This window comes from Thrips palmi, unplaced genomic scaffold, assembly GCF_012932325.1.
Source record: "Thrips palmi isolate BJ-2018 unplaced genomic scaffold, TpBJ-2018v1 HiC_scaffold_16, whole genome shotgun sequence".
Classification (NCBI taxonomy): Eukaryota; Metazoa; Arthropoda; class Insecta; order Thysanoptera; family Thripidae; genus Thrips; species Thrips palmi.
Genome location: NW_023144625.1, coordinates 6314715 through 6334859, shown reverse-complemented (window position 1 = coordinate 6334859; position 20145 = coordinate 6314715). Strand labels below are relative to the sequence as shown.

Genomic DNA, 20145 nt, shown 5'->3' with positions numbered 1-20145 from the left:
ACCACCGCGTCGACCACCGCGTCGACCACCGCGTCGACCACCGCGTCGACCACCGCGTCGACCACCGCGTCGACCACCGCGTCGACCACCGCGTCGACCACCGCGTCGACCACCGCGTCGACCATCGCGTCGACCACCGCGTCTAGCAGCGCGTTGACCACCGCTTCGACCACCGCGTCGACCACCGCGTCGACCAGCGCGTCGACCACCGCTTCGACCATCGCGTCGACCACCGCGTCTAGCAGCGCGTTGACCACCGCGTCGACCAGCGCGTCGACCAGCGCGTCGACCACCGCGTCGACCAGCGCGTCGACCACCGCGTCGACCAGCGCGTCGACCACCGCGTCGACCAGCGCGTCGACCACCGCTTCGACCATAGCGTCGACCACCGCGTCGACCATCGCGTAGACCAGCGTGGCGTCCTTCCAGACTGACTGGAGGCTCGTGCTCATTGGCTGCGTAATAACTCTGCCATTGAGTCAGGTCCAGCGAGCTCGATGGGTCCCCGCGGTCGTGAACCCGAAGCCCGGAGCCCTGCTTCACCTGCAGACGCCTCGGCGCCTCGACGCCCCGACGCGCGGCTGCCCCGGGTCCTTGCCGGGATTTGCCGCCGGCCCAGGCGCCAAGGCTGCGGGTGCTGCGGGCCATGCCGTGTCGGCGCCGTGGCCGCGCCGTGGCCTATGCCTCAGCGGGCAGGAAACGCAGCGATAAATATCGGGCCTATGGCAGCCTATGCCCGCCAGAGAGGGGGCTGACGTCCGAATGGCGGAGTTACAAAAGTGGCTCGACAAAAGACTGCGGCCCGGGAGTGCCGTGGTGCCGGAGCCAGTCCTGGGCCATTCATGGCCTTCCAGTCGTTGTCGTCTTCTCCAGTGGACCGCACTCCAGCGACGCGCGAGCAGCTCCGGCGTCCCAGACCAGTGTCCTACAGTGTCCCAGCCACACCATGATTGTCAAGGTGCGTGTTGGAGCTTCCCTGCGTTGAAAGGGTGGGATGGTCCAATTATAGTTCGGTTGCTTTCAATGGCTTGGGCCCCCAGGGACACTGAGAGTCTTCGGCTCGCCGATGAGTGGCAGCTGGTGGACGTGTTGCAGTGTCGCTGGCAGGTACCGAGTGTGTGGGAGCTGTCACTCACGAAGCTGCCTCGCTATGAGAAATTGGTCGTTGTCGTGCGGCGCTGCTTCGCTGCAGCAGCCTGTTGCCTCACCTGCGTGGCCCGCCTCTAGTGGCCCGGCACCGCGGCACTGCAAACGGATAACCCCTAATGCGTTGTACGGTTGTACGCCGACAAGTGCCAAAGGTCAGAAGGTCAGGCAGCCGTCGCTGTGCCTCGCTCTAAGTCTGCGGGCGGGATGAAGCGCCTCCCGTGCGTAAGCCGCCGCGACGATGTCTAGACGATGTGCTGTGAGCGAGGCGAGGCTCTTGATGGCCCCGCTCAAGGGGTGTCTCATTTATCTCATTCCACACAGTCCTACAGTGGCGTGTGAGCGTGCCGGCAGCGAAACCAACCGCCTTTTCAACCGTGTTGTCTGTTCTTCGCAAGGTCGCCGCGATTTTGGCGCTGGCGGTGGCGCTGGAGGCCCTGCCGGCGGTGCCCGGGCGGGCCGGTGGCCGTGCCGGTGACCGCGCCGTCGGCGCCACCAAGTACAGCAACAGGCCCAACAGCGGCGACGGGTCCTACCGCTACGAGTGAGTACCGCGCGCCGCGCGCCAAACCATGCCCGACGGACCCACTGCAAAATGGCAAGGCCGCCAGTGATTAGCCACTCCACTACCGTGCCTCCGCCCCCTGCCCCCAGGTTCGAGCTGCCCGACGGCTCGCTGCGCTACGAGGAGGGCGCCCTGCAGAACGTCGGCATGCCCGGCAAGGAGTTCCTGCAGGTCCGCGGCGTCTTCAGCAGGCCCAGCTTCGACGGCAAGAGCATGGAGCAGGTCATGTACATCGCGGACGAAGCGGGCTTCCGCATCGAGAAGGCGCCCCAGTTGGGGCAGGCGCCGTCCGCCGGCCTGCTCGCCTCCCTCGTGGGCTGACGCCTTGGCTGACGCTCAAGCTGAAGCGGTAGCACCTCTGCATCCAAAAACCAAAATTTCTTGATTTTCACTGTAAAAAATGTTCGGAATTTTACCATACAGTAGTCAAGGAAAATTCCCATACATGTATAGGAATTACTGAAATTCCGATACATGTATAGGAATGTTCCAATCTGTATAGGTTTTTTGCTATACGGGCTGAAAATGTATAGGAATATTCCTATACATGTATAGGAATTTGAGTAATTCCTATCCATGTATAGGATTTTGAAGCCCGTGTATAGGAATATGGCCAACTGGAAAACAGAGTTTTCCATCAACCTTATTAACAGCGATTCAAATCGTTGTAATTTGATTAATTGCATTCATTTTTATTTGGCGGATTAAAGAAATGTTTTATTCTTTTTTTAAAATCCGTTTGGATCAAAAATGACCTTTGCCTTCTAGAAAAAAAACTGGTCTAAAAAGTTTTCCGGGTGCAGGCGTGGCGCGCGAAGGAGTCACCGCCGAAGCAACCATGTCATTCGTGTAAACTTCCCTCATCGTGTACTTACTTTTATTTATTTGCAATAATAAAAAAATAAATCAAAGTGACTTCAAAGTAAGATGATTAATCGATCGATACATGGCGAGCCATCGTCCCATGGGCAGGACTCCAGGGTTATTCCAAGGGAGAGGTGATCGCCTACTCACAGTAGCAAAGCGACGCTTTTTGCCTAGCTTCAGGCGCCGTTGAGTGGTTCGCCACGTCCTCCAGTCGCTAGGGTGCCCAGCCGGCGTCGCCGTACGTAGTTGCTGCCCAGAAGGGACGGAAACACAGTCTTCAACGGATCAAGCAGACCTGCTTTCGGGCGAATCTTCGGTCGCGCTGATGGTCGAGGTTTGAAACTGGGCAGTTCCAACTTCACTTGAGGCTTTGGGTACGAAGGCTTGTTGTTGTACAAGTTGCCCCCCTCTGGAGGGGGTGGCGGGGTACGGGGTCGTGCTGATGGCGGTGGTGGTGGTGGTGGTGGTGGTGGGTGAGGGCACCTGAAACGAAATAAACATTTTCAATCAGTAATCAAACAGAGTTTTCTGTTTCAAGGAAAATATATTAACCGTATTTGAATCGAACATACCTTGGACCAGGGCTTCCGGGGTAACAGCTAGGCCGAGATGTGGCCGGCGCAAAATATTGGGGGCGTTCTGTGGGCCTGGACCTGGGTGGCCCCGTCCGATGAAGGGAGATGCTGTGGTGGTAGCCGTTGTCGTCGGCCGTGTAGTCCACCTGGGTGACCTGGCCGTCGGGGGAAGTCCACCGGAAGGACCCCGTCACCAACAGGAACTCGTCGGGGGTGCCGGCGTTCTGCAGCACGGCCTGCTCGGAGCGCGCGGAGCCGTCGCTCAGCTCGTACCTGGCGGAACAGCCACATTTCTCCATAAGTGCCACGTCCTGGGTTCAAATACCGGCAGGTGGGGGCGAAATTTTTTTCTCGCACGATGTGGTGTTCTTACGAGAAGGAGTACTCCCCGCTGCCCGTGTTGGGCTGGGACTCGTACTTGACGACGGTCACCGCGGGCTGCTGCTGCTGCGCCCGCACCGCGCACACGGCAAGTAGGAGTAGGATAACCTGCAATCGGCTCAGGAAGACTATATACCGTCAAAATGATGTTACAGTTGTCTCACTCCGAGTCCGCAAAATTTTTCCTTTTATACTACACTACCTTACTAGCAATGCTTACCCGATCCAGCATGGTGAGCGGGGCATGCCGCGTTGGCGGCTGACCGCAAGTCCCATCGGTGACTGTTTTATATTGCCATGTCCACTGGAAGGCACATTTAAATCATTGGTGGCGCCTGTGTAGCCAAAGTTACAGGAGTCACAACCTGTGTGGCGGTATCGACTTCGATTCGAACGTATCCTATCCAATTCTTCTACAAGAGAATACGACTAGTGAGTTTTGATCAGTGAAGCGATCACACTGCTTTATTTTCTGCTCTTCGCTCCAATGACATTTCGTCTTATTCCGCGGATCCTTCCGAACAACATCAGTCCTCACCGCCAAGAGAGTCGTCATCCAGCAGTCAGCAGGCAGGTGTTGTTTGATCCCCCCTTTCCCCCTCCCCTCCCGAACCACATAGATGGCAACCCGTTCGCAATGACCCGACCCAGCGCGTCGGCACCACACCGCACACCAAATCCTGCTGCGTTCCCGACCGTCCCGACGGTGTAGGCGGTTGGGCCTGTCTGCCTGCTACGCCTGCGGAGGCCGGTGTAGGCAACACGGCAGCACAGCTGTGCTCGGCTGCGGCCAGTCGGCGCCTGACAAGTTGACACCGTTTAAAAACGACAATAGCGCGCTATAGTGCGAGGCATTTCATTTATTAACATAAATTCAAAGAAGGTCACAGTACAATTTTCGTTTCAGTAAGCTTCTGTAGGGAGGCCGTCCGAGGCCGTCGCTACACTCTAAATATGGGGTGCCCAGCAATTGGGCGCCTTCGTCGCCCGCCCCACTTTTTAGGGTGCCAAATGTCGCCCAGTTTCTGGGCACCTTTGTCGCCCAGTCTCGGGGTGGACAAATCATACAGTAACCGGCCCTCTCCCATGGTAGAGCATGCTCAGGTGTCTAGATCCTGGGCGACCAAGGTGCCTAGATTCTGGGCACCTTCGGCACCTCAGTCGCTGCTGAGCCATGGATGAAGGCAGGTTTCTTAATGGTTTGTCCACCCCGAGACTGACTGTCAAAGGTGCCCAGGAACTAGGCGACATTTGGCACCCTAAAAAGTGGGGCGGGCGACAAAGGCGCCCAGTTGCTGGGCACCCCATATTTTGAGTGTATCTGCTGTTCTTCTTGCGCAGACAGGCGGCTGGGCCGATGGGCGACCCTCGCCTCGTCTACCTCTAAGGTGGCCCCTGAGGTAGCCTCTAGCCGATGAGGGTCGGCAGAAGAGTCTGCACGGGGTTGTAGGAATTGAGGCTCTCGCCCTGGCCGGCCGGCAGAGGACCCAAGAGAGGGCCGCGGCGTGGGACGGGACGAGGCGCCGGTGGTGGTAGTCGTGGTGGAGGTGGCGTTCGAGACGGAGCAAGTGGGGGCTTGTACTGTACGACGGTGGGGTGGTAGCCGTTGACGTCGGCCGTGTAGTCCACCTGGGTGACCTGGCCGTCGGGGGAAGTCCACCGGAAGGACCCCGTCACCAAGAGGAACTCGTCGGGGGTACCGGCGGCCTGCAGCACGGCCTGCTCGGAGCGCGCGGAGCCGTCGCTCAGCTCGTACCTGGCGGGGCAGCGGATCACGGCAGCGACCGTTAATTATACGTCTAGTGGTTGCTTGGGGAGACGTCCGCCTTCTGCCGACAATTCTCTAAAGAAGACGCCAAGGTGGTGGCGGCGGAGGGAGGGTGGAAATGATGGAAAAAGGCCCACATCTTAACTGGAAAAGGTCGCTGTGCCTCTGCAAATATCGGCAGTTGTCTGTGCGGTTTTCTTGCTCGTCGGGGCTGTGGTGTACTTACGAGAAGGAGTACTCCCCGTTGCCCTGTTGGGCTGGGACTCGTACTCGACGAGGGCGACAGCGGGCTGCTGCTGCGCCCGCACAGCACACTCGGCGAGTACGAGCATCAGGAGAAGCTGCACACGTCACAGACACCAGTCAACACACACAGGCGCACACGCGCACGCGCGCACTCCCGCACACAGACACGTTGTTGGGGGCACACTGGAGGACGCGGCTGCCGCCTCTTGGCCGCCTCGCACTGCCGATGCATGCCTCTAGTCGCCTCTAGCGATCCTCACCTTCTGCATGCTCGCTTGTTATTGACTGCAGTCAAGAGCGTCCAGTGGTATTTTATACCAGGTGTGTACACCTACAGTGTCCGAACTCTGCTTCCTTCGAGGATGGCCGTGGCCATAGTCCTGTCATGGGAGCTATTTGTTGCTGTTGTCAATCTGTACGCCGAAATTCGTCGAAAAGTGGAATACACTTCAGGACTTGCATCTATAATTTTGTATTTTTTTCTATTTAGCCAGTGGGCGTTGTACTATCTGATTCCACCTCGTCAGTGGGCATCCATAGATGGAGCCGAAGCAAAATGTGCCGTAAAAATAGGAAGAAGAAATGGGGATGAGAATGTACAAAAGTTTCACCTATAGAGGGCATCTCGTTTATTGACACATTCAGAGGTGGTCACTGGTCACTGTACAATCGCCATTAACGAATCGGTAACTGCCATCCTTGCGGCTCACGACTTGATAGAGATCGTGGCTGTTCTTCAGTCTCTGCGTGCCCCCGACTCTCCAGCCAGCCGCATCCAGCATTCGGCTCAGCCACTGTAGATTGATTCCCAGCGTCATCTTCTTCTCTCCATCTCTCGCGCACTCATACGGAACGCCCCATGAGTGTGAGAGACAGAGCGAAAACAGCGACTCTCGGAATCAGTCTGCTGGCCTGGAGGCCAAAGTGTGCCCAGAGGACGGCGGGCTTTCGCCAAGGCTTTCGCCGTCCCGAGTGAGTCCAGTGCGTCCCGGCCAAAAGAAGGAACAAGGGTCCCCGACGATGCCACCCTCCTCGGCCGCGTCAGCGCGTCAGCCCACGAGGGACGCGGCCAGGGCGCTGGGGATACCGAAGCCGCCCCCGCCGCCCTGGGTGCGGACAGTGGGGTGGTAGCCGGTGTTGTCGGCCGTGTAGTCCACCTGGGTGACCTGGCCGTCGGGGGAAGTCCACCGGAAGGACCCCGTCACCAAGAGGAACTCGTCGGGGGTGCCGGCGCCCTGCAGCACGGCCTGCTCGGAGCGCGCGGAGCCGTCGCTCAGCTCGTACCTGGCGGAACAGCCACATTTCTCCATAAGTGCCACGTCCTGGGTTCAAATACCGGCAGATGGGGGCGACATTTTTTTCTCGCGGGATGTGGTGTACTTACGAGAAGGAGTACTCTCCGTTGCCCGTGTTGGGCTGGGACTCGTACTTGACGATGGTCACCGCGGGCTGCTGCTGCTGTGCCCGCACCGCGCACACGGCAAGTAGGAGTACCAGGATGAGCTGCACAGAGACACCAGTGAACGCACACAGGGGCACACACGCGAACACGCGCTCGGCACAGACTGGAGGATGGTGGCGCCGATAGTGTTCCTGCGACACTGCGTCGGCCACCACCCGGGCACCACACTAGCGAAGCTCACCTTCTGCATGGTAGTGAGTGCTTGTATTTTGACAAGTGAAGCGCATCGAGCGGTTTTCTATTTTATACATGGAGGTACGGGGCCCACTAGGCGCCCCCTCCTCCCTTTGCCCCCTCCACGTGCGTGTGCGCCGGGCGGCCCTAGGCGGCCCGAGCCCGACCACCCGACCGGGTCTGCATGGCGTTCCCTTGCCTGCCTTGCCTAAACGGCAGATGCGCCTTCTTCATTGGCTCTATCCCTACTCAGACCGTCCTTGTCCCCCTCCCCCTATCCTCCCCCGTCTCCAAATTTCATTACCCCAAATCCCTAGAGCCGCCAAACATGTGTAGGTGTGTCGCAACTTGGATGTGCCTGGCACAGGGCACACGGCGCGTGACTGCCACACCGCCACCAGCTCATCGTGCCCGTCTGCAATATTCAACTATGGTATTGTGTTTTATACCAGTTTCATTTTTTGTTCTCCTGTCAGAATGCTCTATGACAATTCTTTGGTGCCAAGAGGGGATGGTCCAGGTTCATGGAGGCAGACTTGATTTAGAATTTGTATATTTATCATCACAAACTTAAGAATATACACGACATAGTCTATACGGAAGACTTACACTCTCTGATGCATCCTATTCACATTTATTAAAAAGTCTGACACGAGAGAGAAGGGTTAGACTTGACTCTTGAACACAACCTATTGCAAAAGTATCACTACATGAATGACACATTCACAACCATGAGTCAAATCACAAGTGCATTAATTGTTGAAAAGTTACAATATTAAACGGTTAATTGTCACTTCTGAAAAGATAATTCACATCCATATAACTACAAATTACAAAATAAAATATAAACAAAAGTCTCTGAACATAAAAGCAGAAAATGTGTTCAGTTTCAAATGGAGAACTACACATGTAAATGGAATCAGAAGATTTTCTAAAACATAATTTCTAGAGAGTATAAATCAAAAATTGAGTCAATGCTTACAGCTAAGCAACATTTTTATGTGATGTGAAGTGTTAACAAATATAGAACAGTAAACCTCAGCAGCTTAACTGTCATAAATATATTTGGTCTTTATACAAACGAGTAACTCCTGCATTACAACATGATTACAATAAAATTAATTTCAATTCATAGATAGTTCAAACCAGTTTTATAATGGAAAAACAAAAACCAATACAGTTTATAAAATCACTCATGCAAAATAATAGGAATAGAAATAAAAACTCAACATACAATAGTTTTCCATTGAACAACTGTAGAAAGTTCATGGCTTTACATGTTCTCAAACCACAAAAATAGCAAAATGACATCAACATGTGCACCACCAGCATTAATCTGCCTGTCACATTCACAACCTATTACCTTAGAGTTTGAAACCTCCGAGTTTGAAACTACACAGAGATACCATATCCAACACAGCCCAAACTTGTTTGTTACAAAAGAATTTTTTTCAGAAAGAGGTATGCAAAATGAGCTGAACAGCGTCAGATTTTGACAAGACAATAATATCAAGAGTAATATAATGATCAGAGAAGGGGGGGTGGGGATTTTCATTCTAATGTAACTACATTGCACGTCATTCGTTTCTCATCAAAATTATGATGAAGTCTTATTGTATGCATGCATAACCCTGAAGGCCAAGTTCCTGTTTTATAATTAGCTGCCACAGTTATAGCAAATGAAAGGTATCCATAATAATAATAAAAAATATAAAATAATACAAAAGATATAAAACATCATTTGCAGTATCGGTGCCCACCCACCCCACCCCACCCATTCATTCAAGGGCATGCATACAACAAAAATAAGACTCCCATTCGCCCTCTAACAGGTTGCAGTCTTGGCAACAACACACATGTCCCTTACTTTACAGGGTGCACACTTTCTTTACATCAAGATTCAAATGTGCGCAGGAGACACGTGCCTTCATCAAAAGAACAGAGTTAGAAATTCTACAAAGAATAGTTTTGGGCAAACAAGATAAATTTTATATCTGGGAGTCCCAAGCAGATACTTTGCACACACAAAAAGGTCAAATAAAATGAAAGTAAACACCCTGTAAAATTACAAATATCACCAGCACTACATAACAAAGTATAAATATAAATATATATATAAGTGTGCTTCTTTATATATATTTATATTTATGTAAATATATTGAATCACTTGGATGAACAATAGCTCTTCTGGGAGGCTCCACAATAGCAACTTATTCTACAACCAAATAAATGTAAAATTATACTGTAGGAGGTCAGCAAATGGTTAAATGCAAGAAACTGCAAAATAATATCAACATACAATACATTTATATATTGCGCCATTGCAAAGATTGTTACAGCTTTAGGTACCACGTCAATTCAAACAAAGAGCCACACTCATGTTGCATCAAGTCCCATTACTTTTTTCTAGCAAAGTATGTTTTCTTTAAGAATTTTTTAAAATTAAATTAAAAAGCAACACAGTCATTGTCATGAACAAAGGTGAACCCATTAGTTCGATGGAACATTGATCTCTTTTCAGTCATAGTTGCAAAAGCAACTTCCTTAACATAGAAAAAGTTACAAAGACCTCTTGTACTTAACCTTGAACACAACAGATATTTTTGTTCAGATGTAAAAATGTCATTGGAATTAGTAAAAACAAAATTATGGTGAATAACTACTCAGTGCCATTGCCACATCATCAATTCCATTGTACTTCAGTTATCAGTCATTTAGTTGAAATTACAGTTGGAAACTACAAAAACAGACTAACGGTGTGAATAATACCAAATAAATTAAGACTTCTAAAAGTGAAGGTACAAACTGATCTAGAAATGCCTTAAAGGGTGACATTTTCACTCTTCACTACTACTTCAAACCACCAATCCTAATTTCACAAAGATGAATTGCTCCAATAAACATTTCTCTGTTCTGATAGAGGCAACTGGAAAATAATTAGCTAAGCCAACGTATTGAAAAAGATTGTGTTTGTGAGTGTATGTGTGTGTAGTACACTACATTCATTTGATTAGAAACATCTAATCTTAGTCATTTCAGAAAACAAGAATATGTAGTGTGACTTCCTCCCAGAATACAGCCGTAAAAAACCTACATAAAAAGAAGAAAGAAAGAAAAACGGGGGGAAATGTGTAACTTAAACAATGCACATTTCAAGTCTTGATTAACACTGGAAATTAAAAGCAGCATTTTCACATTACAAAGCACAATAATAGAAGGCCAGATAGTACATAGAAGTAGATCATAGATGCTGGTAAATTTTTTAAAAATCCTAATAGTAATGGTAATAAGACTAAAAGACACACACAAACTTCACAAAAACAAAATTTGGGATTACAAGTATCTACGGTTGGACACACCATAACCTTCTCAGATACTCATGAAATACATCTTAACAGACATATAAAGTATCAAAAACTAAATTTGTGACTCAAAGATCCAAGCTGTAACTTGAATGCTGCTATCATGTTGCTCCAAAATTACAAAATTCTCTTACAGTTACAAACTTCTAAATAAAGATTCTATATCACTCAAATGTCCGACTCAATAGATAACCAAAAAGGGACAGTTACAAGATTCTGGCAAGAAGTTCAGATTAGTTCACAAACTATAAAAAATTAACCAAGAAATTATACCGATTGGCACAAGGTCTAGAAAAAGAGTTTCTTGTTCTTCAACTAGAATGTGTAACTGTGGCAATTATGTTCATAGTCAGTGTCCAGATTTCAATATTGTCTCGTTCTAAAACCCTACATGTGAATTGTGGCTGCAGTGTAACGTGCTTCGCCTCGTCTCCAGCTCCATGTGCTTGGACGGTACTGCAAGAAAAAATAAAATGAATGAAGATTGGACGTAGAGGAGGATCCAGAGAGATGATCAAGTTTAATATGAATGAAGATTTACCCGGATGAGCCACTGTCCTGATGCACTATGAGGATGTCTGTATGCATACAAAACCCACAGGCTTACAGTGCACACAAACACAACCAAAAGGAGGATTCCCACCACACTTGACATGCTCACTCCAACTTCATCTGAAAGAATAAGATCAACACATAAAAGTTAAGGACTGAGTAAGAATGAAAGAAAATTCAGTTCCACTGACAAACTAGGCTCACCTGCAGTTTGATCTTGGTGGCTGATAATGAGAGGAGCTTCTTGAGACTGCTTTGCAGCTTTGCTGCGAGGAACAGGTTCCTCAATTTCATGATGTGTGACAGGCGGTACAATTTCATCCTCTGTACATTGGTCACTCCTCTGCTTAACTTTCCCTACATTCGATTCAGTAGGCTCACAACCCTTCAGAAGCCAGTCTTGACGGTATCTGTCCATACCATTGGAACAACGGCGAGCGCTGGGGCACCAATTACACTGGAAACATTAGAATGAAATAGATTAATTTGGTGCATTTCATAAGAAGTTGAGCATGGAAGAAGTGTCAAAAATGCAGAAGTACCTCAAAGTTTGTAATCTTGGTAAGACATGAAGTGCAATCTTTCATATCAAGGCATGTTGGCAAAGCTCTCAGATAAATTACTGTTCCGTTCTTGATGTTAGTGAAGTTGACTCGGTGGTATTCATAAATGGTTTTTCTTCGAACAACTGCATCAAATATAAATGATGTTATAAACACTAGTGAACAAGAAAATGAGAAAAAGAAAATCCACACAAACGAACACCTACAGAAAATGGTGCGATCGATGATATAGGCATCAGAGAGACCCACTTTGACAGGATGATTGTCATCCTTTATCTTGTCAATGAGAATAGGTACATTTTTGTACACAAAAACAATGTCCCCACTCTTATGCAGAGTAACTTGAAATGAGAAATCCCCCTCTGTAGGTTTGTCTTGAAGGACCACCTTGCACCATTCAACAGTAAATGCAGTACCTAATCCAGAAAAGAAGAAAAACAAATGCTTAATAATAAAATCAACAACAGTCAATGCCAATGTGTGTCCACTACCACTCACCACAATAACCATCCAGTAATGAAAGCATTATCAGTAAACAGAAAACAACAAACGATTGTTGTAATAGATCTTTAGTCATTACTTCTAAATTGATATCAAATAAAATATAACTCACCATTATCAAGATATTTAACAAAAGACTCATTTGAAATGCTGGTGTCAAAGTTGGCCATGAGAGGTGCAATGTACTGTGTGGCTGCAAGCCAACTATGGACATATTCACCAGTGTATAAGAACCCACCAGTTGCAATGGTTACATTTTTCACCAAATGTCCATAGAACGGGAAGTCAAAAGACAATGCAACAGTCTGTAAAAGAATAAATAAAAGGAATATATGGAATTTCTAACACATTAAATTCACACAAGGGTGTAATAAGTCTTACTGCTGCTCTGCGATGGGCCTGTGACAACATATTATTCACTGTGCCGTTGGACTCCATGTCAACCCAGAAAGGCTTCAGGTCGGTGATCTCATAGGTAGAACTGTTGTAGTATGTGTGATGATCCTAATACAACATTGGCATTAAACATGAATGTTAGTGACAAAAACCTGCAATAATTCTAAAGCAAGACCGTTTAAACTTTTGTTCATACTTCAGTTTTGTTGTTGACATGCTCCTTAATGAGGGTAGCATTGGTAATGTCATCTGGAGGAAATTTGTCATCGTCATCATCATCACTATTTGCACTTTGGCCATGCTCTGACGGATCCCACTTTCCTGGGCCAGGCGCGTCTTTGTTTGGGAGTGCAGTAGCAGTTTTCAAAGTTGGGGTGGCAACTGAAAAGATTAAAAAGCAGGTATGCAACAATGCAATCTCCAATTGTATTTTATCATGAAACCAGAGAACCATGAGAACCAGCAAGTAGGTTCACTTTATATACCTGTTACTGAGCTGGTAACAGGAGCTGAACTTGAAGTGGTCTCTTTTGTCTCAATACTTATAGCGGCTACAGCCTTGGGTGAGCTAACAGATTTTTCTAGAACCTTCTTTTCTGGAAATCCTCCTGTGACAAGATATTTACGGCATAAATAATTAGAGCATTAAAGCTTTAAACTGTAAGGGATACTGAGCTTACCACTGCTGGATCCATCCAGTTTGGATGGTTTCCCACTGGTGATTGACGTGGCATTGAATCCACCAGGAAATTTCTTTCGGCTATTCTTAGCTTTATCTTCATCATCAGGGCTGACATGACTTGGGGGGTTTCCATCAGGTCGTAACTGCCGTTTGAGTCTCACATTGTTCCCTCTGTCAATGAAAACCATGTCTGGCAAAAATGTGTCTTCATTTTCTAGTTTTGATTGAGTGTCCACAATTTCGTAAGTAACAAAATCATCATCTGAAAGGAAATAAAATAAATCAAAATCTGAAAATTTTCCAGGTTTACAAGTGATGGAGATACAGTTGTATAATACAATTTCACATTGAGCAGAAATCAACCGCGATATAAATGTTACATAGATGAAAGTTCAACAACTAAAAATAAAATAATCGCACAGAATTCAGAGTAAATTTCTCGGTAGATCGACTTTTTGAGGTTAACGTAGATAGCCCGGAAATAAATTTCTGGGCAGCAATAATAAATTCAGACCTTACAAACACCATGAAAAAAGGAGGATTCTACGAGATTGAAAATACTGCAAAATACACGGGCACAAAAAAATATTTAAAACAAAATTTTGCATATATTTCAAAAAGTCTATACACGTACAGAGGAAGCAATGTCCTTGATGATGAGCTGAGGCTATCTCATGCAAAGGCACACATCACTCTCACTAGAAATAAAAATAAGGAAAAATACAAGGTTACTCACTCAAGAGTGCCGATCCGTGTGAAGAATAGGCAGACAATACCAAAATTAAACACAATGGCAAAGCAATTGCCGAATATGTAAACGCCATTTTCGACCGATATCAAGGAAGTGTACTTGTTGATATCCCCCTCACACAACGAAATAAGAACTGAGTTTCTTCATGCGAACATATTCTAGATCACTCTGGAAACCATTTTCAATGTATTCGTAAAAAAATTATCAAAATTTGTGGACGTAATATCTTTGGTTTGGTTAAAAATGATGGTCTACCAGCAGGCACAACACACAGAATAACACTGGCCTTTGTTACTAAACATGTTGCATGAACGACTCCACGGCCCGTTGGAGTGCTTGTCTCTTTGCTTTCCCATACCTTCCTAGATTATCCTTGCGACCTGTTTTTATTTTGTTATTTTCTCGCTGCTGCAGTTCAAGATGGCGTCTCTTTGTGATTGTGTTGTGCCTTATTAATTTGAAATATGGCCTGAGGAGTTCAAAATGACATTTTGAGAACTCTACTTGCTTTGACATCTTCAAAATGGACGTTGTAAGAGATGGAAGTATTGACAAAAGAGTTATTTTAAATGAGATATCTAGATGCCTAAAGACAGTAAGTATTTTCTTTAACCCAACACTTTGACAGCTCCTCCCACATTTTTACCATTTAGTTTCTGGGCCTTTTATCTTGCCACTACTCTGTGTGCACCCTACCCGAGTTTGCTTTCATGCATGGTTTTCCTCCTCTCTGATATCCTTTGTGATGGACTTCCATCCCCCCACCTAATACCTACCCCACCCACTCCTTAAAATTGATATGATACTGTTTTGTTTACTAATTGTTTTCTTTTTTCTCGCAACAGGTCTTCACTGAAGCATCAAGTTCTGCTCACAACTCTGTTAATCTTAGTCTAAATAGTCCCCTCATTCAGAGTGTTGATCGATCACTTCAGCATGGACTCGTGAATCTTGTGCATGGTTATTGGCCCCTTGTTCGAACGTTCTGTCATGCTCAGACACTCCATTCTCTTGACAACTCTGTTGGAGTTCAAGGATCTCATCGTTCTAAAGGTATTGACTTTTCATTGTCTAATTTTCTTCAGTTGGAAATAATAAAAATATTTTCCTTTCCTCTAATATCTTTGTAACTCTTCAGCTCAGGCATGGCTACTTTTCACTCTAGCTGAAGGTACACTTTTAAGTTATTTGCAATGCATACTAGCAGAACCTCGAGCTGTAGACCGTCTGTATGCCCCTCATGCAATTTTACGGGATCCATCATGTGTAGCTCAGCTTTCTTCTTTATTGACTGGATTAGAAAGCATCAACATTTTAGTTGAGGTATGTATCAAGAAATTTGTCAATATTTTTTGATGCGGGTTTTGTTAATTATATCCTTTTGGATCCTAGAACTCAATTGACTTGAAGCGGGCACCCATGACTTGCTCTGGTGCTGAAGAGAATGTGAAGCCCATTCTGGATTTACCCTTGAATGGTGGCCCTGGACTCTCAGGAGCCATGACATCTTCCATGACTTCTTCTCTGGCTTCCCCTGGAGACTCAGGGTTTACGCAGCTTGACAGTGAGACGGATACAGCTTCGTTCAGTGAAATTGTGTTAGATCCTGATTGCACAAGTGTAAAAGAGGTAAAAATGGAAGAGAGAAATAATTTTGGTGATATTATCCTGTGCAACTTGTTAACAGACCAGTGGTTATTTTCAGGATATTGCTGTCTTGCCAATTGACCCATGTTCTGAGAAAACTGTTGGAAATTCAAGCATGTCAGAGCCTATGACTGTCAGTGACATTGCAAACGCAAACATTCGTTTGGGCATCTTGAACTCTGATACATCTGATGGTTGTGTTGACTGGCCCTCAGCTGATGATGTGGTCTATAGGAAACATAAATCTATAAAGGGGAAGTCGTCTGATGTTAAACAACAGAAAAGAGTATCGTTTCATGACAGTACTCCCGATATTGTTCAATATCATGAGGAAAGTGAGACCCCCGAAAAAGACACAATGGTATTGGGCCACTCCATCAGGTCATCAGCATCACACTTATCTCGTGCAGTTGTTGATTTATCATCATTTGAATATGAGCAAGAAGGTGTTGAAATTGCCAAAGATTTGTCAATATTGGGCAATGCTGGAATTGAAGAGCTTTCTGTTAACACACAACAGATTTCTTCCTCCTCTAATCGTGTTGAATCCACTCAACTTGACGTAAAGTGCTCATCACTGCGCCAAACATACCAATATAGCTCTGAAAAAGCACCAGTGGCTGAAAGAGGCACTCCAGAGGGTCAGGAAGATCCACCCCATCGATGCTCAATATCGACCACAGTTTCTGACCCATCACAAATTATGTCTAGTGAAAGATTACGAATGTCAAACTCCTCTCCAGGTATGTTTGTTTTAAGAGCTTTGTTTCATTTTAGATGTTTAATAGCAGCAGATCACTCTTTTCAAAACCCGTTTGCATTTTGTTTAGTTCCGAGCTGCTCCAGTTTAAGGCCTCAGGTTAGCTCACCCCAAAGGCAACTTAACAACTACAACACATCATTCTTAGCTTCTTCTACTCCTAATAGCACTAGTGTGTTAAGTCAGGCTCCCTCAAAAGCTTGTCTTGTAAACCGGTTTCTTCGCTCAATCACTGAGAAAAAAATTTCCAACCGCCGATCTGAGGCAGCTTTTGCTGCTTTCAAGAGGAAAGCATTGGCCATGAGGTAAGCTACTCAATCATTTTGGTCTTTGAATCACAAGTTTCTTACACTAAGTATAAAACTATTTTTTATCCCCTTTCTCCCTTAGAAAACTGAATTTGTATATTCACGAAGCGAAGCCGGATGATGAGTTATCTTATGAGCTTGAGCACGAATTAGAAACAGAAATGAGTCAATTTTTTTCTGAGTCTTCGGGAAGACTATCTGATAGCGGTCTAACACTGGAAATTGCATCTTGGAGAAATTTCTTCTGTAATCATCTTGGTCTCTCAAGCAATGAGTCAGTCCTTAAAGTGAGTAAACTTCTATTTTAGTTTTTACTAAGAAAAGGAAGAATATTAACAGCTCTCATAATAAAAGTTTGTCTTTTCTTACTTCTTTCTGCTTACAGGTTCTGAAAATGCGAGGCACTTCAGTGAATGCAAATGGAACAAGAGTACCATTGATAGTTGTACTTACAGATACTGCTCTGTATGTACTAGATCAAAAGTTAATAAAGCACTCTGTCACACTCCACTCAAGTTTGTCATCAATCTTGGTACGTACGGTATACTGGTATTCTCTTCTTTTTTTTCTTTTTTTTTTTTTTGGGGGGGGGGGGGCTGTTTTTGTAATTTTTGTTGTTGTTGTCGTCACAACTAATTAGTTACTTTTACAGGTTGGACCAAACTCTCAGTGGATATCACTTATCTCTTCAGAGAAATCATTCCAAGTTGATTTATTAGTAAGCGGAAGCAATTGTGTATCAGAGTTCATTATCTCGCTAGAATTGGCCCTTAGAAGAAGACATGGAAGGAATGCAAAATTACCGGTTGTAATTCACTTACTGTATGAAGAATTCTTTGCAATCCCACAGTGGATGCCTGTCTTGCAGGTATTTGTTTTTACCCAAGCCAATTACAGACCAATGTTTTCAATGACTCAAACAGTTATGGTACATTGATGGGACACATTCATGGATACACCCTTGTAATGTTGACCTTCTTGTTCATTTTAGGGAGAGGAAGTGTATCACTATTCTGTGGTGCATGCAATTGAAGAGATGCCTGGCCTCCCATGTTCACCCAGTGATCTTGACATGCAGGCATATTTTATGTTCAAGAAATGTGAAAATAACTCTGCATGTGCTTGGGAACCGGGTTATTTCGTATTAAAGTATGTATTTAATTTCTTTTCTATGTTCAACATGTTGGAATTTTCTGCAAGAAAATCTTCTAACATTTTTTATTTCTCATTAGGAACAATATTTTATATGTTTCTTCTGATGAAGAAACACTACCTTGGCACACACTTAATCTTCAAGGTATTGAGTGTCGCATTATTTCACTTGCATCGCGACCCCACATTATTGAAGTAGGCATCTTGCATATAGCGGCGCCAGACAATTTTGTTGCAAAAGATTGGCTTGCAGCATTTCAGAAAGCATCGACTGTAAGATTCTCATAAGATGGATCAGATTTTAGCATCATATCATTATTTTTATACCTGAGTAACACCAACTTCCTCCTCTTGCTTTCAGACTCATGAGCCTGCTGTCCCTGGTTTGAAGCCAAATTTTCTCAGTGGTTCATTAGTGTTAACTGAAAGTCGGTTAATGCTGATAAGCACATTAGGTATACCTAAAAATGATTTAGATAAACCAGCTAAACCATCATTGACTGCTTTTGTAACAGATGTGTCATCAGTAAAAATTGGTGGAAAAGATTCCTGTTGGTGTGTCTTGGTAGGCTCTGTTAAACCCATCTCATCTCATAGAAATCTACTTCAAACTGCCTAAAGCCTATGTTGTAATACATGGCCCATTTTCCTGCCCCTTTAGGAGTTTGCATGCCGTGAAGTCCACGAATCTGGAGGCGACTATATTATTTTCTTCAGCACATCCAGTGAAATGTTATCTTTTAGAGAAAACATAAGGAAATTGAGTCCTATCTTAGACCAGGTAAACTTTTGTACCTTATTCTGCTTTGGAACATTGCTTTATTACATCTTCTTAATGGATTTTTTCTCTCCCAGGGTAATAGTTTGGTACTACAAAAAGAAACTCTTCAAAGTCGATGTAATGAGATGTCAGCTGCTCTTTCCAATGGATGGTCCATAGAAGAACACATTAGTAGTTTACATTAATGGAGATGCACAATAGTGCATTATGAAAAAGAAAATTTGTTTCGCCATGAACAGATTTGTTCGACCAGTGATTTATGTAACAGTTTTAAGTTCCTAATTTATTCAAGCCCATTGACAGTGATTGACTTTGGGTCAAACTCCAGAAGTTCTGTTCAGATTGGTATGTTACAAAATTTCAACTGCTGCTGGCAGCACCAGAAAACTTAAACATCCCCTTGGCCTGGAAATGGGATGAACGCATTTCTGGCTATTTGCTTTCTCTTACTTTTACAAATTTTATTTTTGGGCTCTCTTTTTAACCAGGTTAATTACTGTTAAGCTCTACAAGTATTGCATTGTAGAGGTCCATTTATTGGTTTTGGCTCTTTTTTTTTATTAAATGTGATTTTTATCTTTCAATGTTTTTTTTTTTTTTTTTTTTTGCGTCATTTGAAATGATTGCTTCTCTAAGCAGCACCCTAGATAACTATTGTGATATTTAATAATTCTTTAAGAATGTAAATGTAGTGGTTTGTTGTATAGCATAAATCACAACTCTCTTTCCCATGCCTTGAAATTGATGGTTTTGGTTGTGATTGTAATGGTTTTTGGACAATGGTGGCATAGTGGCTTGACTTGCAATTTTAAGGCAAATTTTTACATCTAATTGTTAGAAAATATTGTGGGCTTAGCCCTGTATTGTTACTATGCTTTGATTCATAGCTTTAATTGTTGCTGCACTATTGTATTACGTCTTTGTCTTTCTTTCTTAAATGTTTTTTTTTCATATGCTTGCATTGTGCTAATCTTATTCTAGTCATTTTCTCTTTTTCTGAACTTGGGTTGGTAGAGAAAAATTTGTTTTACCTTTGATGTGATAATAATGAATTAATTGATGTGCAATTCTGGTTGTTGTTTAGGCTGATGTGACTGACTGAAGGAATTTACGTATTTCATTTTTCTGTGGTGATTTGCTTGAATGCCTATGTAGCTGCTGTAGTGTGAAAGGGCCTTCAATGTGGTATGGTATGAATGATTAATGTGGACCGTGATATTGATCTTGTATCTTATCTCGTGTTCTTGTGAAGAAGACTGGAATGAAGACTGAGGTTGCATACTGCTGGATGTTGCAAAAACAAGGAATGGTTTGGACATGCAATCACACACCTTTACTGTTAAAAAAAAAAAAAAAAATAGGTATTACTCCATTGGGCTTGTCTTGGTCACTTTTCTTATCCAAATAAATTGTCATAGATAGGCAAAGATATTTTCTGTATCTAAATGTTTTACTAGACCATTTTGGGCCTCTGTAAAATTAGAGATGTTTTGTTAAGTTATATTA

The 20145-nt window shown here is 44.9% G+C and overlaps 6 protein-coding genes across 6 annotated transcripts; 2 read left to right on the top strand and 4 right to left on the bottom strand.

The window, feature by feature from the left end:
- The first annotated feature begins 873 nt into the window (after positions 1 to 873).
- On the top strand, positions 874 to 2573 carry LOC117642324 (endocuticle structural glycoprotein SgAbd-3-like). Its single transcript, XM_034380399.1, has 3 exons — positions 874 to 958; positions 1545 to 1690; positions 1801 to 2573. Exons 1-3 carry the CDS (start codon positions 947 to 949, stop codon positions 2030 to 2032), a joined length of 390 nt encoding a protein of 129 aa, XP_034236290.1. The 5' UTR covers positions 874 to 946; the 3' UTR covers positions 2033 to 2573.
- An 8-nt stretch (positions 2574 to 2581) lies between these two features.
- Positions 2582 to 4100, bottom strand: LOC117642322 (endocuticle structural glycoprotein SgAbd-8-like). The gene is made up of 4 exons (XM_034380398.1): positions 3755 to 4100; positions 3527 to 3642; positions 3151 to 3426; positions 2582 to 3061 (listed from the first exon to the last, which is right to left on the bottom strand). Exons 1-4 carry the CDS (start codon positions 3764 to 3766, stop codon positions 2755 to 2757), a joined length of 711 nt encoding a protein of 236 aa, XP_034236289.1. The 5' UTR covers positions 3767 to 4100; the 3' UTR covers positions 2582 to 2754.
- A 754-nt stretch (positions 4101 to 4854) lies between these two features.
- LOC117642945 (larval cuticle protein 65Ag1-like) lies at positions 4855 to 5665 on the bottom strand (the record flags this gene model as incomplete). Its single annotated transcript, XM_034381581.1, has 2 exons — positions 4855 to 5290; positions 5529 to 5665. Coding segments are annotated over 2 exons (486 nt in total), but the record flags the coding sequence as incomplete, so codon positions are not given.
- Positions 5666 to 6153: 488 nt separating this feature from the next.
- On the bottom strand, positions 6154 to 7428 carry LOC117642587 (endocuticle structural glycoprotein ABD-5-like). Its single transcript, XM_034380889.1, has 3 exons — positions 7192 to 7428; positions 6933 to 7051; positions 6154 to 6832 (listed from the first exon to the last, which is right to left on the bottom strand). Exons 1-3 carry the CDS (start codon positions 7198 to 7200, stop codon positions 6598 to 6600), a joined length of 363 nt encoding a protein of 120 aa, XP_034236780.1. The 5' UTR covers positions 7201 to 7428; the 3' UTR covers positions 6154 to 6597.
- Positions 7429 to 7720: 292 nt separating this feature from the next.
- On the bottom strand, positions 7721 to 14308 carry LOC117642580 (plexin domain-containing protein 2). The gene is made up of 11 exons (XM_034380882.1): positions 13977 to 14308; positions 13239 to 13502; positions 13044 to 13166; positions 12755 to 12939; positions 12544 to 12666; positions 12275 to 12467; positions 11868 to 12077; positions 11641 to 11786; positions 11303 to 11555; positions 11088 to 11218; positions 7721 to 11002 (listed from the first exon to the last, which is right to left on the bottom strand). Exons 1-11 carry the CDS (start codon positions 14062 to 14064, stop codon positions 10934 to 10936), a joined length of 1785 nt encoding a protein of 594 aa, XP_034236773.1. The 5' UTR covers positions 14065 to 14308; the 3' UTR covers positions 7721 to 10933.
- Positions 14309 to 14383: 75 nt separating this feature from the next.
- LOC117642578 lies at positions 14384 to 20070 on the top strand. The gene is made up of 14 exons (XM_034380879.1): positions 14384 to 14586; positions 14837 to 15044; positions 15130 to 15314; positions 15384 to 15620; positions 15697 to 16381; positions 16469 to 16703; positions 16789 to 16993; positions 17092 to 17238; positions 17359 to 17574; positions 17698 to 17855; positions 17939 to 18131; positions 18220 to 18423; positions 18520 to 18639; positions 18714 to 20070. Exons 1-14 carry the CDS (start codon positions 14515 to 14517, stop codon positions 18822 to 18824), a joined length of 2976 nt encoding a protein of 991 aa, XP_034236770.1. The 5' UTR covers positions 14384 to 14514; the 3' UTR covers positions 18825 to 20070.
- The last annotated feature ends 75 nt before the right edge of the window (positions 20071 to 20145 follow it).

Excerpts from the sequence above, each read along its gene's own strand:
- LOC117642324 (XM_034380399.1), top strand. Across the intron at positions 1,691-1,800 it reads GACGGGTCCTACCGCTACGA|GTTCGAGCTGCCCGACGGCT; the intron begins GTGAGTACCGCG and ends CCCTGCCCCCAG.
- LOC117642322 (XM_034380398.1), bottom strand. Across the intron at positions 3,427-3,526 it reads AGCGGGGAGTACTCCTTCTC|GTACGAGCTGAGCGACGGCT; the intron begins GTAAGAACACCA and ends CTGTTCCGCCAG. Across the intron at positions 3,062-3,150 it reads CCCGGAAGCCCTGGTCCAAG|GTGCCCTCACCCACCACCAC; the intron begins GTATGTTCGATT and ends ATTTCGTTTCAG.
- LOC117642587 (XM_034380889.1), bottom strand. Across the intron at positions 6,833-6,932 it reads AACGGAGAGTACTCCTTCTC|GTACGAGCTGAGCGACGGCT; the intron begins GTAAGTACACCA and ends CTGTTCCGCCAG.
- LOC117642580 (XM_034380882.1), bottom strand. The coding sequence starts at position 14,064 with ATGGCGTTTACATATTCGGCAATTGCTTTGCCATTGTGTTTAATTTTG. Across the intron at positions 12,940-13,043 it reads TGTTACCAGCTCAGTAACAG|TTGCCACCCCAACTTTGAAA; the intron begins GTATATAAAGTG and ends TAATCTTTTCAG. Across the intron at positions 11,556-11,640 it reads CCAAGATTACAAACTTTGAG|TGTAATTGGTGCCCCAGCGC; the intron begins GTACTTCTGCAT and ends TAATGTTTCCAG.
- LOC117642578 (XM_034380879.1), top strand. The coding sequence starts at position 14,515 with ATGGACGTTGTAAGAGATGGAAGTATTGACAAAAGAGTTATTTTAAAT. Across the intron at positions 15,621-15,696 it reads ATTGCACAAGTGTAAAAGAG|GATATTGCTGTCTTGCCAAT; the intron begins GTAAAAATGGAA and ends GGTTATTTTCAG. Across the intron at positions 16,704-16,788 it reads AGGAAAGCATTGGCCATGAG|AAAACTGAATTTGTATATTC; the intron begins GTAAGCTACTCA and ends TTTCTCCCTTAG.